At 38.5% G+C, this 15,930-nt stretch overlaps 1 protein-coding gene across 1 annotated transcript in view; it reads left to right on the top strand.

Moving 5' to 3' along the window:
- The window catches only part of ADAM22 (ADAM metallopeptidase domain 22), a 135,211-nt gene that overhangs the window by 5,111 nt on the left and 114,170 nt on the right, over positions 1 to 15,930 (top strand). The window contains exon 3 of the mRNA XM_050890839.1: positions 12,262 to 12,338. Within this exon, the coding sequence (XP_050746796.1) occupies positions 12,262 to 12,338 (77 nt within the window). The remainder of the gene's footprint in view (positions 1 to 12,261; positions 12,339 to 15,930) is intronic.

The following is a 15,930-nucleotide window of genomic DNA, read 5'->3' as shown; positions in this document are numbered from 1 at the left end:
TATTATAAGTTCCTGTGTTGGGTAGCTCAAACAGTTAGTAGTTTTTTTGGTTAAAAAATGAGTTCTGACTGTTGCGGGGCTTATAAAACAGCTCTAGAGTTTGGGACTGATGGATGATGACTGTTGGAAAGAGAAGTGTCATGAGAAATTGCCCAATTTCAAAAATTCTGCCCACTTAATCAAATGACTGCTGTCTCTTGGAGAAACTTAAGCACAATTTTTGATCAACCTATCACAAAACCAAAGGGGGAGGAGGCTAAACTGGGACTGAGGCTGTAGTGAGTAATAACATGCATTTGGTTTACTGCCAGATTTGGTTTTCTTCCTGCCTTGTTGCCTCTTTTCCCTCTTTCCTTAAGGTTTATAAGGCATTAGGCAAAATGTGTGTGATACTTTACTGTATGTTCAATGTATGCAGTTCTGCAGTATTCATGTAAAGATAAGATACTTCACCAACCTAGCAATATTTTATGAATGTGTGAATGACAGTTAAAATATCAATACTCTTGATGCAGGTCCTGCCTTCCTGAAGAGGAAGAAAAGTGCTGAAAGCCGAACTTTGCCATAGATTGCCGCATGATGCAAGGGCATTGAGAGTGCCCTTTGATTTCTGATGTAGGAGGGACTTTCAGATACACCTTTTTATAAAATATATACATTCATAGTGTGTTTTGGTGTTTTATAGGCAAAGAAAATTTTCAAATTTCTAATTTATTCTTCTTTGCAAGCTTATTTCAGGGAAAGTCTTTCCCTGCTTGATAATGAGATTTGTTATGATAGTAAATGCGTATGTCCAAAAAATCGTCCAGCAAAAAACTCTGGTAGGTGCTGCTTCAGAGTTCATGTTGCAGAAATATCATATCAGGACTCAGATTTTGAGGGGTGATTAGACGACATAGATATCTTTGAAAATCCTAGTCTAGGTAAAAGGGCTGCATGGGAAATCTTTGTTTTGTGCTATCTTCTTTTGCTTGTGCCATAGCAGAGCTGAAAAGAGAGAAGTTCTAAAAGCTATGGCTTAATCTCATAAAACGGGCTTGCATACAGTCATGAAGGATCTTAAAGGCTCAGATGTAACAATCTTTATAGAAAGTATTTTTCCCAACGTTTGCTTGTTGCAATGATCAGTGTAGTAACTGCAAAGTCTGATAGAGAAGTCCTTTCCAGCTCTGGTAACCAATGTATCTATATTCACTCCTGATCCGTGTTGGTGCCCCTGAGTGCAGGATCAGGCTGAATATTCTTTCTGCCACTGTTTCACTGAGAATACCTGTTTTGGGACCCCTGTTGTGCCTAATGGTCTGCTATAACACATTAATGATGCAGAAGCATGTTGCACTGCAAGTAGTGTCATGATAAATTTTGCTGAGATTTACCCAAATTATGGAGGAAGTACATATGAAGTTAACATTCACTCTGAAATGTTTGCCACAAGACCATTATGGATGTATGTGTTATGCTGTCATGGTAGATCTGGTATTATATTATTCTTCTGGTACTCCAGGTCCCTTTTGTAGTCTTCTCAATAATCATACCAGTCTTTAAGTGACTCAAGACTAACAACTTTTCTTAGGGCTCTGCTTGTTAAAACATTATTACAGTTATCCTGTCAAACACTGCTTAAAGGTCAATCAAACTGTGTAAAACCTTCAAAAACCTGAGAAGGTTCAGCTGCCTAAATTGTGGGTTCTTCTGGCTAGCGTTGTCTCCGTGCTTTTCCCTCTCAAATCAGCTCTGCTGAGGTTTGTGGTCCTTCCACTTCACTGCAGCTGCCTCCCGCCAGGTTACTCTCCCTTGAGAGGATGGGGATCCTTGTCTTCGGCTCCCATGGGTTTGAGCCAAAGCCGCTTCTCCTCCCTGGTAGACTGCCCTTCTGCTTCAGGGCAAGTAGCTCGCTGGGCTGTTGTCAGATGATTTGGTTGCCAGCCCAGGTCCATGTCTATTCTGAGTCTGGATAACTATGAATGTGGAGGGTAAAGTCCAGTACTATGCAGTAGGATCAAGCTCACGGCTCTTGGACACAGGATTGTGGTGTTTTCCTACACAATATCTCTTTCTCATTCGTCTACTGATATGGTTCAGTTTTTTGGTCCCTAAATAATCTTTTTTCAGTATTGTATTTTCTAGAAACAGTATAGTTGTTGGCTTCTTGCATGTTAACCAAAACTGCTATATTTAACGTCTCCAAAAATCACTGTGACTCCCATCCTGTCTCTCTTCTCTCTAGTTTTGACTTCTTTAATTTATTTTAAACTACGTCAAATTTGCTATGATTGTGGAAAACTTTCAGACAAGAAAGCCTTCTGAGCCCTTCTAGTCATCTTCTTCCCTTTGGCTTGCCAGTGGCCTCCTGGGTAGTGTATGGATATGCTGTTCTGAGGAGATGTCTTTTTGGAGTGCGTAAAGGATCACAGAGGCCTGTCAGATGAAGTTTTGCTCTTCGTAGCCACAGATGCTGCCTGATAGTACTCCTCTGAAGCCATTGCAATATTTGCATTAATCTGAGGAGGAGAAATCATTGCTGCAGGGATGAACCGTGCAGCGGCAGCTGTGCTGAGCCACAGCCAAGCATGGAACCACATCTCTCTCCTCAGATGGAGGCATATTCAGTGCAGAGGAGAGCTTTGCGCACAGAAGATTACATCTGTGCAGGCTTTTTAATACTTCAGTGTGATGACTGTGTGAGGAAAGGCTTGTGTTTTTTCCCAGAAACTTTATTGTGTGAGCGTTAAGCAGCAAAGGTGGCTGAAGAGCTGCATGGGAGTGCTGAGCACATGGACAGGATGGGTTCTGCCAGGCTGTGGTGTGCACTTCCATGATGCGGGCTGGCTGGCTGGGTGAGTTCAAGTGGAAAGCCAGTGTCACCTGAAATTAAAGACATGATTATGTAGAAATCAAAGAAAGTGGCAAATGATGTAGAGCTGTTTAACTGTTCAGTCAGTAGGAGTCCAACTTGAAAATTGGATTCAGTTAAAGTTAAGAAGCACAGCATTGCTGCTGGGCATTTGCCATCAGACAGTGAAATTTGGTGGTTCCTCTGGTAATTTGACCAGCTCTGATTTGTCTGCCTACACCAAATTCACTCTACAATCTCTCCTTTTTTTTTTTTTTTTTTTAATGAAATGAATGTTACCTGACCAGAGAACTGTAGCAAGTAACCATGCTTTAGAAGAAGCATATTCCAGAATGTAATATTAATACAAGGTTTAGAAAAAGTTTGTGTGGGTAAATGCCTTTTGATGGTGCCTTGATTCTGAAAGCGTGATATATGTGAGTGTGGAGGCTACAGCCCTGACTTACAGCTCAAAAATTCCCCAGAAGAATAGTAGTATGTAGGAACACGGTCTGTTCCAGAAATGTCTCCTTAGAGTATTTCAGCCCCTGAAATTCTGTGGAATGAAAAGAATCCATCAGTTGTTTCAGAAAATATATACAGTGAAAATGTTGATTCATTTTGATCTCCTAGGCTGTATCAAGAGGAAATGTTTTGAACTGTGCTTTTCTTGCACTTTCCAACTTTAAACAGGACTTTGATACTTGAATGTAGAGGGTGAGTCATATTTTAAAAGTATTATCTGTGGAGTTCATTGAGCAATGTACTGGCATGCCTAAGAGTCTGCAAGTTTCGTCAGGCTCTTCTTAGCCTGTGGTGCTGACAAAATGTTAGTAAACTTTCTGCTGTTGCCCGAGAACCGTTTATGGGAAAAGTTAGCCATGTTGGTAGGCTCGAGGTGTCAAAGAGTGCTTGTTACTTCCAGTGGGAAGAGCTAATCTTTTGGTAAGCTTTCTTTTGTGTACAAACTAAATGTAAGACCAGTTGAAAATGTTTGGAGTATGTCCTTGTGTTACTGAAAAATGTTTTGGTTACTGATACTTGTATAAAGAGCAAAGTTGGTGTGCACTCTTTTTATTACGTTTGCTTTATTTGTAACGTAAAGGCGGTGTTAATGGAGGGTTTTTGCAGATTCCTCTGGTAGTGGAACTCTGTTCCTTCATTTCTGAAGCCTACAAGAGATGCTGAAAAGGAAGCCTTTCTCTAAACGTTATTGATTCCTTTCAGAGCTTGGAAAACATGCAGCTAAAAATGACCTCAAGGCGCCATCTGCTTTGGCGAGGGAAATGCCTTTACTCCTATTGACTGTTAGATCCGTTGAGCTTTCCTTCATGTGTCCTTGAGACAATAGTCCTTTCTACAGCTGAATGACACAGTGATCCAGATGGGTTCATCCTCAAGTGCTGTCTATGGCGCGTGCATTGCTGCCCTTGTTTTGTGTTCTTTCCCCCTGCAGATGTGTTGTGTGTTGGTTGTTTGCCTCTCACGCTGCAGCTGTGCATGAGTAGCAGCTCATTTGAGTTCTGCCCACTCGAAACTGCCAGGCATCCTTGGGAGAGGGAGTATTTCATTGAAGAGAGATTTTCCTTGTTTGAGTCCTTTCCATCTGACCTCTTGCTTCTTCACAAGGAAGTAGGTTCACCATCTGGTTGCACAGTCAAGTCCTGTAGTATCTAGTGAGATAGATGGAACACATTGCTCTACCGCTGTTGTGTCTAGTGTTGCTCTTCATGTTATATCTGACCCTCTGAAACCTATGGTCGCTGTGGGGGGCAATGGAAACTGCGGCGTCCCTGTGTCACAGGGTGAGTCTCTGTTTGCTCTGCTCCCTGTCTTGGTTTTAGAAGTGTGATCTTCAACGGTCATCAAAGTTTTTGTATGCATTATGGCGGGAGAACATTCTGAACTTTAAAAGTTTTCATTCATGACTTTCCTTTGTTTCCTATTTGTAACCCACTACTTTATTAATCACCCTTATAATAACCTATTTTATCATACTTTTCCTAGCCATTAGTCTTTGATGAAGAACCTTATCAAATGCATTTTAAGAACATGAGGTTGAGCAGTGACCAATTTTTCTGTTTTTGCCCCAATAGTGATATATTTAAGACCTCTTGCACATTAGTTAAATGGGACCTTTTATACATGTGTCTTTGCTGCTTCCCTTTCAGAAAAAGGGAAAAAAAAAAAAGAGTATGGCTTCCCAAAAGTTCTTGCAGTTCTTCCTTTCACTGCGATATGAAGACTTTCACAACAACAGAAGTTACAGTAATTAGTCTCACAGGAAATCAAAAGTTATAACTAAAATTTTCTTAAAGTCAAATTAACGTCATCTTCTATACATAAAAGCACAGTGAGTATGAGATCCGGTACCACAGGGTTTTTCTGGTGCTGGAAGAAAGTGTTAGATTGCCTCTTGGGAAGCAGCATCTTGCCCATTCAGTTACTTAAATTTGTCCTTTTAGATCTGTGAGATCAAATGGTACTTCATGCTAAATTTGCTAGCAGTGACAGCCCGATAGTTTTCCTGTCTTCATTGCTCCATCATTTAACCTTGGGTGAATTTTTGAGAAAGATGAAGTGGAGGCGAGGAAGGAGAGCACGAAGAGAAATTTTCAGGGGAAAAGAATAATTTTTTCTTAGTCAGTTTGTTGTAACTGTTCAAAGATGCTCACGATTTTGGAGTGCCAGGTGGAGGTCTAGGGCGAGATGTGTGAGCAGATATAGCCGAGTCCATCAGAGCTTGGCATCACACCTCTGCAGGACCTCAGAAGGATCCCTGCTGCTACCCAGGCATTGGATCTGCAGTAGTGACACCTGTCAATACATTGCATCGGTTTGTGCTCAGGACTGTTTTTCCCTGGTGCTGTTCCCCTTATCCATATTTCTGGGGACCTCTTTTACTTTACTGTGTTGAGTAAATTCAAACAGCCTCTGATTTGAAACCCACAAATAAATAATAAAAGAGATTTTTTTATTTTTTACTATTGAGAAGAATAATTACTGGCATTTTAGAGGTCCAAGCAGTCCTTGCTTCTGACTCTGATTTCGTTGATACTGTGATGTTTATGCGGAGAAAAGCTATTTTAGGTCATGTTTACGACTTTGTCAAGATCTTCCTCTGCAGAAAGCTGGCAAAACCCCACCAAAGTGAACTGGGCCATGGCACCATGCTCTGGCTGATGGGTGCCTCACCCTCATTTGGCATGGAGAACAGATATGTGATCCAGGATTCAAAAATGAACACAGACTTCTTAAAATCTTTTCTTATTTCTAGCTTTTCCTCAGAATAAATGACTTATTTACTAAACATACCCCAAAGAGGCAGCTGTAAAAGCCTTTTCATCAAACCATGATTCTATTCTGCATTTTTTTCATTAAATAACTTTTATTTCCGCCCCAAAGAAGCCCCGTAGATATTTAGATTTATGCAATGGATAAAAAGAGAGAGCTTGCATGAAGAATGACAAACAATGATGATTAATATAGTAAATGAGTGTCTATGAATATTTTGAGAATGATATCCCTATAAAAAAGTAAAAAAGAGATTTTGCATTTTCTTTAATATGCTGTGATATGTGAATCCAGTTCAGTGACACTGAACTTTTGATTAAAATTAGATATTTGCAAACGGCAATAGAGAGGGCCTGAGGAAATCATGTTGCATTTATGTTTTATTGTGTATTTAAAAAAAAAAGATTCTTTGGCTTGTAGATATTTATTTTTATTATTAGACCTAGGCTTATTTCTGGATTTTGTCTCTGGGCAAAGTTTTTTTTTTTTTTTTTTTTCTTCCCAGTACAAGTAGAAAAGTCAGTTTTTGAACAAATCTCTTATTTTACATACAGCAACAATATACTGCATAACTCTGGATTTATTACAACACAACTGAGGCTGAAAACTGTCCTTTTATAATGTGTACATGTGCTAATTAGCACTGTATTCCTCTACTGTAGCATAAATATAAGTGTAACGATTTTTTTCAAAACCACAGTTAAAATTCTTTTTAGGTAAACCTACATATTTAGTATATTTTTCATTTAGTTTCATTAATGTATTTATTTTGATTTCCCATGGACTTATCTGTGTCCTTACTGAACTGAAGAAACAGTCATTTCATACACACTTAAAGGATTGTTAACCAGCTGAGGTTTCTATTCTCCTATTAAATAGAGGGGGGGAATTAAATTAATATCTAAGGAATCTATTATTTTGTAAATGTGACTGACTCCCAGAATGTCTGCTATAAAACCTTATTGTTCTTACAAGCTCTGAAGCATAACTTTCAAGTTCTCTCTTGCTATAACATTCCGTAGTATTTTCTCTCTCGATTCTCTTGGTGCTTTTCTTTCGAGTCTACAAATTTGATCAGAATCTTTTAATTAGAATCCACAATGCTATAAATAGTAGTAAATATAAAATTCTTTACATCAAAGGGCAAGCATATAAATAGGATTTTCTCATCAATTTTTTTTTTAAAAAGACATTCTTCTCTTTTGATAGAAATTTTTGTTATCTCGTCCAGCAAAAGTAATTAAAAAGCATGTAAGTGCTTTATGAAGGATACTTCAGAAGTGAGGAACATGTATTATGAGGAATTGCACATTATATCACGATATATTTTTAATTCTCTTTTTCCTTATTTTAATGACAAAAAATATTATGCATCATGTTACTATGCTGCTTTCAACACCCAACTAATTATACACAATGTGAGGAAAATTTCTAAAATATTTCCTTTCAAAATTCTTATTAGTTTGATTATTAAAGAAAGTGCGTAGCTTGTAGGTGTTTCATTGGTGGTGGTTAAAATATTTCACCTAATTGAAATGAAAATCTTCCAAACGTATTTAAGGTTACCTACAGTACAGTGCAATGAGGCTCACCGTTGATCTGCAATGATATATGTTGGTTGCAGTTTATGTACGTGTATTCCCTTTGCAGATGCTCATTCTTCAGGGCCAGTTTCTGGAGAAAGCTGATCCCCAGCAGGGGTACTGAAGGGACTGTATCAGAAATCATCATTATTCTGTTGTGTTTCTTTGTAATAATAAATAGTCCTACTTGGTACTGATTGCCCATCTCTGTTACTGCGGTGATCCCTGAGGCATGGAGCAGGTGATTTAAAATAATTGGAATCGCATCCCTCTTGGTTTGGCAGGAAGGTTTGCATGCCACTTTTGTTTTTCTAGGATTCAAACTTTTAATATTTGTTTTAGATAAAATATCTTTGTGCTTAGTGATTTGAAATAATCCTTTCCACTCCATTTACTTTTTATTCCTTTCAGACATTCACTGAGATGCTTAAACTTTGCAGTCTTTGACAAAAGTTAGATCTTGCATAGTTGCATTAGATGCATGAGATGCTTAGTATTTTCTGTAGGGGGGCTTGCAGGGTAGTACACTTTATGTGCCACTAGAAATTGCATCTGAAAGTACTGCAGCTAATTTCAGAGTTGTTACCAATGTTTTCCTTCTTCAGTTGCATGACATTAAAATTTCAGAACTTTCTGATTGTGTCGGAGGCACGGCACTGCGCTCTTCCATTAAATTGTTAGATTCTCCTTTCCTGGCTCTTGTTCATGTTCTGCATTGAGTGCATCTCTCCTGGTCTCCAAGATCTCCCCTTTTATGACTCAGTTGTCAGCTGTCGATGTGTCACGCCTATGGTTGTTGAAAAAGCCTTGAATTTTCTGAGGAAGTTCCTTGGTTTGATAACTGAATGACATAATTGATTGTCTTGCTTCAGTGGTTTAGAGGAGCCTTTGCAGGTGTCTTTCTTTTTACTTCTGCTTGAATGAGGTGGTATAGACGGAATGAAAGTACTTCCTTTCTTTGGGTTCTTTTATTGACGCATGTCCATGAGTGTAAGCTTCCTTTGCAGCTGGCCATTTTACCTATTCACTGAGCAGGCAGGTAGATGTGCTTAAAAATAATGTAAAGCCAAGACTTTTAAAAATCCATTTCTTTATTTTGTGGTTCTTAACCAGATATTCATAAAAATTGTTATCCTAAAAAATGTACTGGCTGGCACTCCTTAAGGTGCAGTTTTTTTGTTACGCTGAATGAGATCTGTTAGCTGTCATTGAGAGGGGGAGTCCGTCTTCCTCTTCATTCTCTCTTGCACATCCCCTCCAGCTTTTTTCCATCGCATCTACTCATGGAGTGTCTGTATAGTTTATTTGGATCAGCTTATTTGTCCAACAGAAAACGGATCCACTCCAAGTAAAGATTAATTTTCTGATGCTGATCTGACTTTCTGGGTAGTCACCCGAGCTGACAAGGGAGAGCAGGTGGGAACATGTGGCCAGGACGGAGCAGAGCTGTCCGTTTTTGGCAGCAGCCCACAGTACGCAGTGTTGCAGTGTTGTACAACCACATATCAGGGTTGGAGGAAGGGCTGTAGTTTCTGGAAAGGGCTGAGTTTGTCTGGCTATCCAAAACGTGCATCTTCCTGTCTCGGTAGTTTGAGATACATTTGAGATACCCTTGATTGCACTTGAGCTTAAACTGAATGGTGAGCTTCCTGGGTTTGCACCACTTGTCTTGGGAGTGGTTACATCTGTGTAGTGTTTTTCATCTGAATTTATTAATAGGCATTTTCTCCCTTAAATCCACATTAACAGCTTCTGTCAGGGAATAACTGTGGGCCAGGGTCACCTCAGAAATACATTAGCCTCGTAATTGTTTATCTTGGAGACATGTTCAAGGGAGGAAATTTCCCAGACCAAATCAATATGATGCAATATACCTAGCACTTAAAAACAAAACCAAACCAAAAAACCCTGGTCATTTTTGCACTTACAGTGAATGAGGTGAGTACATTTTAATGACAAAGGCTACATTCAGTTAGGCTTTTTATATTCTTCCTTACTGACGAATTCTCTTTTGGTACCAGCATATGGTCATATAGACGACTTGGTTATACTGTGTACATAGAGCTAAATGATGGCATATGTAACTATGTTGTTAACAAACAGAAGTAATAAAGTACTGTAGAATGTTCTTTGCATTTAGTAATGTAATGATGAAAAGCAAACAGCTGGGCTGCCATTACTCCTTTGATCAGAAAGTGGTGGTTGCGGTGCAGATAGGTAAATGAAGGTTAGTTAAGGCAAGCAACCGTGCTGCAGTGGAGCAAGGGAATGACAAAACTAGCGTTGGCGCCTAGTACCTTACTCGGTTCTTGGCCTGTCGCATCCTCTTTACGAGCAGCAGCCTAAAAATTCACATGTAGCAAGAGAAGATAGAATTTGAAAATCATTCAAAGCAAACTCTGCTGCCTGAGAGTTGGAAAAGAAATGTGAATGCTAACATGATAATTTGTTGATGGTTGTGTTTGCTGTATTTGTGGATGTGCTAGCTGCTGCAGGCCAGAAACAGCTAAATGGTGGTCCTACGTATGGGTGGCCGTACGGGCTGTGGGTGTCTATACGTGCTGTGAGTGTCCATCGTTGCCTTACAGGTACCAGCTGGCTGTGTCACGGGTTATTTGGGGCAAGCTTGAATCCCTTAATTTCAAAAAGGGATCAAAATGGGTTATGTGAGGAAATTGCTGCCTTTTTTTTTTTTTTTGAGGCTCTTTTGGATAGAAAGTAGGATTCTAATATTGATAGTAATTCATTACTGAAATTATTTACCCAGATAAGGTAAACTAGATGTTATATTCAGTTAGTTGTTCAAAGATTATACACTTGTTCAAAAGAGATGCTCTTTAATAATCCAGAAATTACAAGAACCACTTAGTGAAGACCTGTGGCCTGTGTTACAAAGCAGGTTAGGTATAATGGGGATAGCTGAAAGGATATCTGACTGTGAATTGAATCTATTGAGGGGCCGTCTAAGAAGGTTTCCAGTTAATACTGCATCTTTCTAAACAGTAATTTAAATATCTGGAATTTCTCATCATGCAATTTTGCATGCATGTTCACTGCAGTGCCACAGCTAGGCATTTTTATAGAGGGCATTCAGCCTGAGCATCCTTGAATAAGAGAAGCTGTCTTGACTTTTTTTTTTAAAAGGAATCAACTGTTTGTAAATATGTATTCATAGTCTTTTTTTTAATTTATTAATACTCATGCTTATATATGTAGAGATTAAAAAAACATTCCATTGTAGGGCAACTCAAAAATGTCATAAACAAAAAAGTGGTGGTTCCCTCAACTTCCCGTTTCTTTGTTGCTGTTTTTTTCCAGGGAAACGGGTATTCTCAACGCTTCTGGATTTAATGCTTATTGAAAGCCTGCCAGTAGTTTTAGAGAGAGTGAATCTGATGATTCACATTGTCCCATCCTGTCCTGTGTTTCCCAGAGTTTTCAATAAATCATTTGTTACAGTTGTACTATCCTGTATTGTATTTATTTAGAAAAGTGTAGTTTAGAGTTGTAAGTGGTTCTTCAGTGTTTCTTCTTAGATTCCTCTGTCTACATGCTTCAAATCTTAATGTGCAGATTTCAATGGAAAGAAAATAAGAACAAAGTTGAAACTGCTCCAAAATGTCTGAAAGTAGCTTTTCTTATTAATTAGTTAAATAACGTGACGGTTCCGTTTCTTGGGAGTTTTCAGGTCTAGAAACAACTGTTGCATTTCCGTTGGATAGCTGAGTGTTTTCTTCCACTACTACTAGAGTAAATGTTCTGTTTCTGGCAGATTGTGAGTTACAAAGTATTCCCATGTGTGTTCTCTATAGGACTGAATGAAAGCAATTAATTCAGGGAAAATATATGGCAAAGAGAAAGAAAGAAGGAAAGAGAGATGTTTCTGTAGCACCCATTTTTCTTCGGTTTTAGTGACTGCTCAGGGAGTTGGAGTTTTGGGAGCCTTTTGGAGGAGATGGGTTACAGGGTGGTGAGTCAGAGCTTTACAGAAAATGCAACTCATCGGATTTTAGCCAGTTGCTATCACCTCACTATATGGGCTTAAATGAGAGTCTGTCTGAATGAACAGTTTCTTTCAGGTAATGTCAGTGAGATTTGTGACTGTATCCCGGTCTGACCAAACCAGTAATGTCTCAGCTGTTCTCCACCAGTCTGTGTCCAGAGTCAGGTTAAGAAACGTGTAACACATTAGCCAGGGGAAGTCTTACACTTTCCTTTGCTCAGGGTTTTGCCCAGGATGGAAGTTCAAAGAGAAGAGCTGTTTCCTACAGTGTGGATGGGTTAAGATGGGGGCTTACTAAGGCGGGGGCTTACGAAGGCAGAGCCTCCCAGTCATGGGTTGTGTTGTTGGGAATTCTTGAATAAGCCTCGTAGATTCGGAAAACAGATCTTTTATTCATTATCATAGACTGCTTTGTCCGTTTCAATGCAGTTTTATTTGGTTAATGGCATATTGTTACTTAGTAAATATATTTACTTTCTGCATTCACAAACCTGTATGATATGTTTTGTTGTGGCTGAATACTAATTCCAGTCTTTTCAATATTGCAGTCTACCCACATTGCTCGAGCCAGCTTCCAGGTTGATGCTTTTGGATCATCTTTCATCCTAGATGTGACGCTAAACCAGTAAGTAATGACTATATCTTACTCTACGTTTGTTCAAGATCCGGTGCCAGTGAAATGTCATTTTTCAATGGAGGTTTTAGAGGCTGTATTATAGCACAAATGCTATTTCTAGGTATTGAGTTCATCTGTAGTAGTATATTTTAAGTTCTTTTGTTATTTTCTCAAGTACCATTGTAGGCTTTGATATTCCCATTGTTACTACTTAGTAGCTATTGCAGTGTAACTAACATTTTAGTGTTATAGTTTCATTTGCTATCTTTCAGTTACTGTAAAGGCAAATTACTATACTCACGCAGAGCCTCCCTGGATGTTAAAAGATGGAGTTGCTAAAAACTGGTAGCTGTTAGCATTTTAATAACCAAGTGTAAAGTACTGGAGATACAGCAATTGCACCACAGCTAATCCTCAAAAAAGAATGAGATGGATAGTTGGGAATGAAGTTTCTCCGGATGTGATTACAGTCTTTTGGGAACAGAGAAGCATTATAAGGCAGTAGTACACTGTGAACTTCAGTCTATGAGGAAAGACTGAACAATAGTAAACTTGAAGTGAAATCTGGTATGTGGCTTTCAGTAACAAGTTTTTGAAGTAGCCTTTTAGCACAGCTCTTTTAAAATAGGAGTTGCTTTGCTTTCTGCTCTAAAGTGAAAAGAGAGTAAATAATATAGTAAATAGAAATGCTTTGTTAAGTAATTAATCTCCTCATAATTGAACACAATGTTACGTGGTTCGGTGTAAGAGTTTGTGCTCAATTGCTACAAGTTTTTCTGCTATAAAGACGAACTGTTCAGGTTGCAGTGGGAGCCACTCAAATTTCAGTTTTTTTCACTTGTAAACACATTTTAAACAGTGGCAATTTCTTCATGTGCGCTGACATGAGTTAAAAACCACATGTGAATCCTTGCTGGTTACAGACAGCAGAGACACTGTGCTGCTGGAAGGAGAGGGAAAGAGGCTGGTTTAGAAGTATGATTTTACAACAAATGCATTTAAAAAGAATTACAGAGGAAGAATTTCCTTCTGAAAAGCACCAAGTCCACAACATTGAAGTGTTTGTTGGAAATAGCAGTTTTGTATACGTATTTATACCTTACTGAGAGTAGGTTGCAGAAACTTGTTTTTATTTTGGGTGGCAGATTAATGGTGTGGTCACAGTTAGTTTCTGAAAGGTCAGGATTTACCTTGCAGTATGAATTTCAGGTCATCTTAATGAAAGTAAACACATTTACTAATGGTATATGAAAAGACAAGCTAAGGATGTGATTTTATGAACTGCAACAGTTCTCTGTAGGTGGATTTTTTGTTTACGCACATGTACCTGTGCACATAAACACACACAAACACATATTTAAAGTTTGATTTGAGCTGGATCCTATTTTTATGTCATTCTTGTGTTGTCTTTAATGATATTAGACCAGTATTTCTATGAGTAAGGCTGTCAAAATGTGTCCTTATTGTTCTTAAGAGTGTTAGAATCTGACTTAAATATGAACTTTTCCTAAGGAGCTATGCTTTTTATAATGTGCAAAAAGTCCTATCACAAATTGTGCAAAATGAAAACAAGAAGGCTGCAAGGAAATTAAGATGTTTGGCTTCTATCATGGTATTTAAATCAACATTTAAACTGCTTCTGAAATAGCATTCGCAGATCATCAAATAAAAAGAGGGCCAAGTATACTGGAGCAACATTTAAAATGTATTCTTAATTATTATTCCTGTGAACAAATATGTTCTATTCAGAAGGCTGTATGTATTTTTCTTCTCTTGCAATTCTTACTCTCCATATTATGTTCTGTATGTATTTTCTAAGGGTCCTGAGAGAAAAGCACTGATTTTTTTGAGGAGTGGTTTGCAAATTTGGCCCACAGTAGCCTTATAATTGAAAAGTAGTTGAATGCGTGGAAGGAGCAACGTTCAAGATTTTAGTTTTCCTCTGGAAAAAATATCAGCTTAGTATTTATAACTGAGCCTCTGCTAATATCAAAAGCATGCTGAAGCAGGCCTCTGTGGTAAAATTAGATTTTATGCATAATATACGTTTGAGGGATGTTAAAGGAAGTATGAGGGACAGAGAGGGGAAAAAATAATTTAAAATACATAGGTTGTCAGAAAGGAGAGACTCTCCCTGCCTTTGTCAGTCTCCTTTCTTGCAGTCTCCCTGTTGTTTAAAGGTTGGTGTGTATGGCTCGTACGTCTGCGTATATCTGAGCATCATCTCTAGGTACAATGTCAGTGGTGGACAGTCACAGAGAAAGCATTCATTCTTCCGTATGGTTCCCCAATTCAAAATTAAAATTATAGTAGCAAACAGCAAGCTTTAAAAAAATCAGAAAGTAAAATATACTTCTGCTCCCTAATGTCTGTCTGCAAATAGATTTTCTTTGTTTGCTGCTTTCTTTGTGGGCATTATTTTCTCTATCCTCTTCAAATCCATCTTTTTATCTGACAATCAGTTTCTCTGTTTCCTCTGCTGCATTTGCCTGTGCTTTGTTATACATCCCCTGTTATGTACCCGTTTGTATTTCGTATTCTGTTGTGTTTGTATATTTCCATCTCTGTAGTTACTCAGTTCTCTGAAGAGTCACACGTTTCTTTCTCTTCTTTTTCCATCAGGAATAATTGTCCCCTCTGCCATCATCATAGATACCACAAATCTTTCTTGTTTTTCTTGCAGCCGTTTTCTTGACAACATTTTGTACACTGACAGTTGAGGCTGGCAGAAATGTTTATGGTCTCTTACTTGCCTCTCTCTTCCCCGATTGCCTGATACCCTCTGTTTTATCTCTTCACTTCACAAGGAGATGCTACTATTGAATCTGGATGTTAGTTGAAGCAACTTTCCTTTCCTAGTCCCTTCCTCTGCCACCTCTTGCAACACTGGCCTGCAACCAAAGGCTGATCTCTGCAATGAAACAAGCTGGGAAGATACAGGAGGTGGGCAGGGAAATCAAAAAGCAGAGCTTACACTGACATTTCAGACATGAGGAAATGTCTAAATGACTAAGGCCCAGGATGGGAGTGTTCTGCTAGTCCTGGATGCAAGTGAGAGGAAGGAAAAATAATTTTCCAACTGGCATTACAGTGTGGCAGTTTAATTTAACATTGAAATCTGCATGCTTTCTTCTTGCTCATTTTGGATCTTAATCAGTTTTAAATGCGTATTTGTCCACAATAAATGCAGATATGAGATACACTGAAACATTACCTTGAATAATAATAATAATTAAAAAATAATAAAAAGCTGGTATAATTACAATGTAGTTTCCTTTTTTGCAGTGATGGTGGTATTTTCTCCACATACATCATCTTTCTTTCTCTCTTCCTTTTTTCCCCTCAGTTGCCATAGTGTCTCTACAATGAACTTTTTTTAAGATACAGTGTTTCTTTTTTAACTTTTTTTGCCCGTTCGACTGGCTGTAGTATTTACAAAGGAGCTTTCAGATCAAATCAGCTGTATTTTTAAAAGGTTCAGTCCCTTCGGCAAAGGTTAGGAATGCATTAGCTGCATCGATGTGTTTATGAATCCATTGCGTCGTTGTCCTTATGCATTCAGAACTGCATCTAATGGAGCTGTTTTCTGTGGCCATCTTCG

The sequence above is a fragment of the Gymnogyps californianus genome, chromosome 2 (assembly GCF_018139145.2).
Source record: "Gymnogyps californianus isolate 813 chromosome 2, ASM1813914v2, whole genome shotgun sequence".
Classification (NCBI taxonomy): Eukaryota; Metazoa; Chordata; class Aves; order Accipitriformes; family Cathartidae; genus Gymnogyps; species Gymnogyps californianus.
Note: the sequence above shows the minus strand (reverse complement) of the source record. Positions and strands in the feature narration are given on the sequence as shown.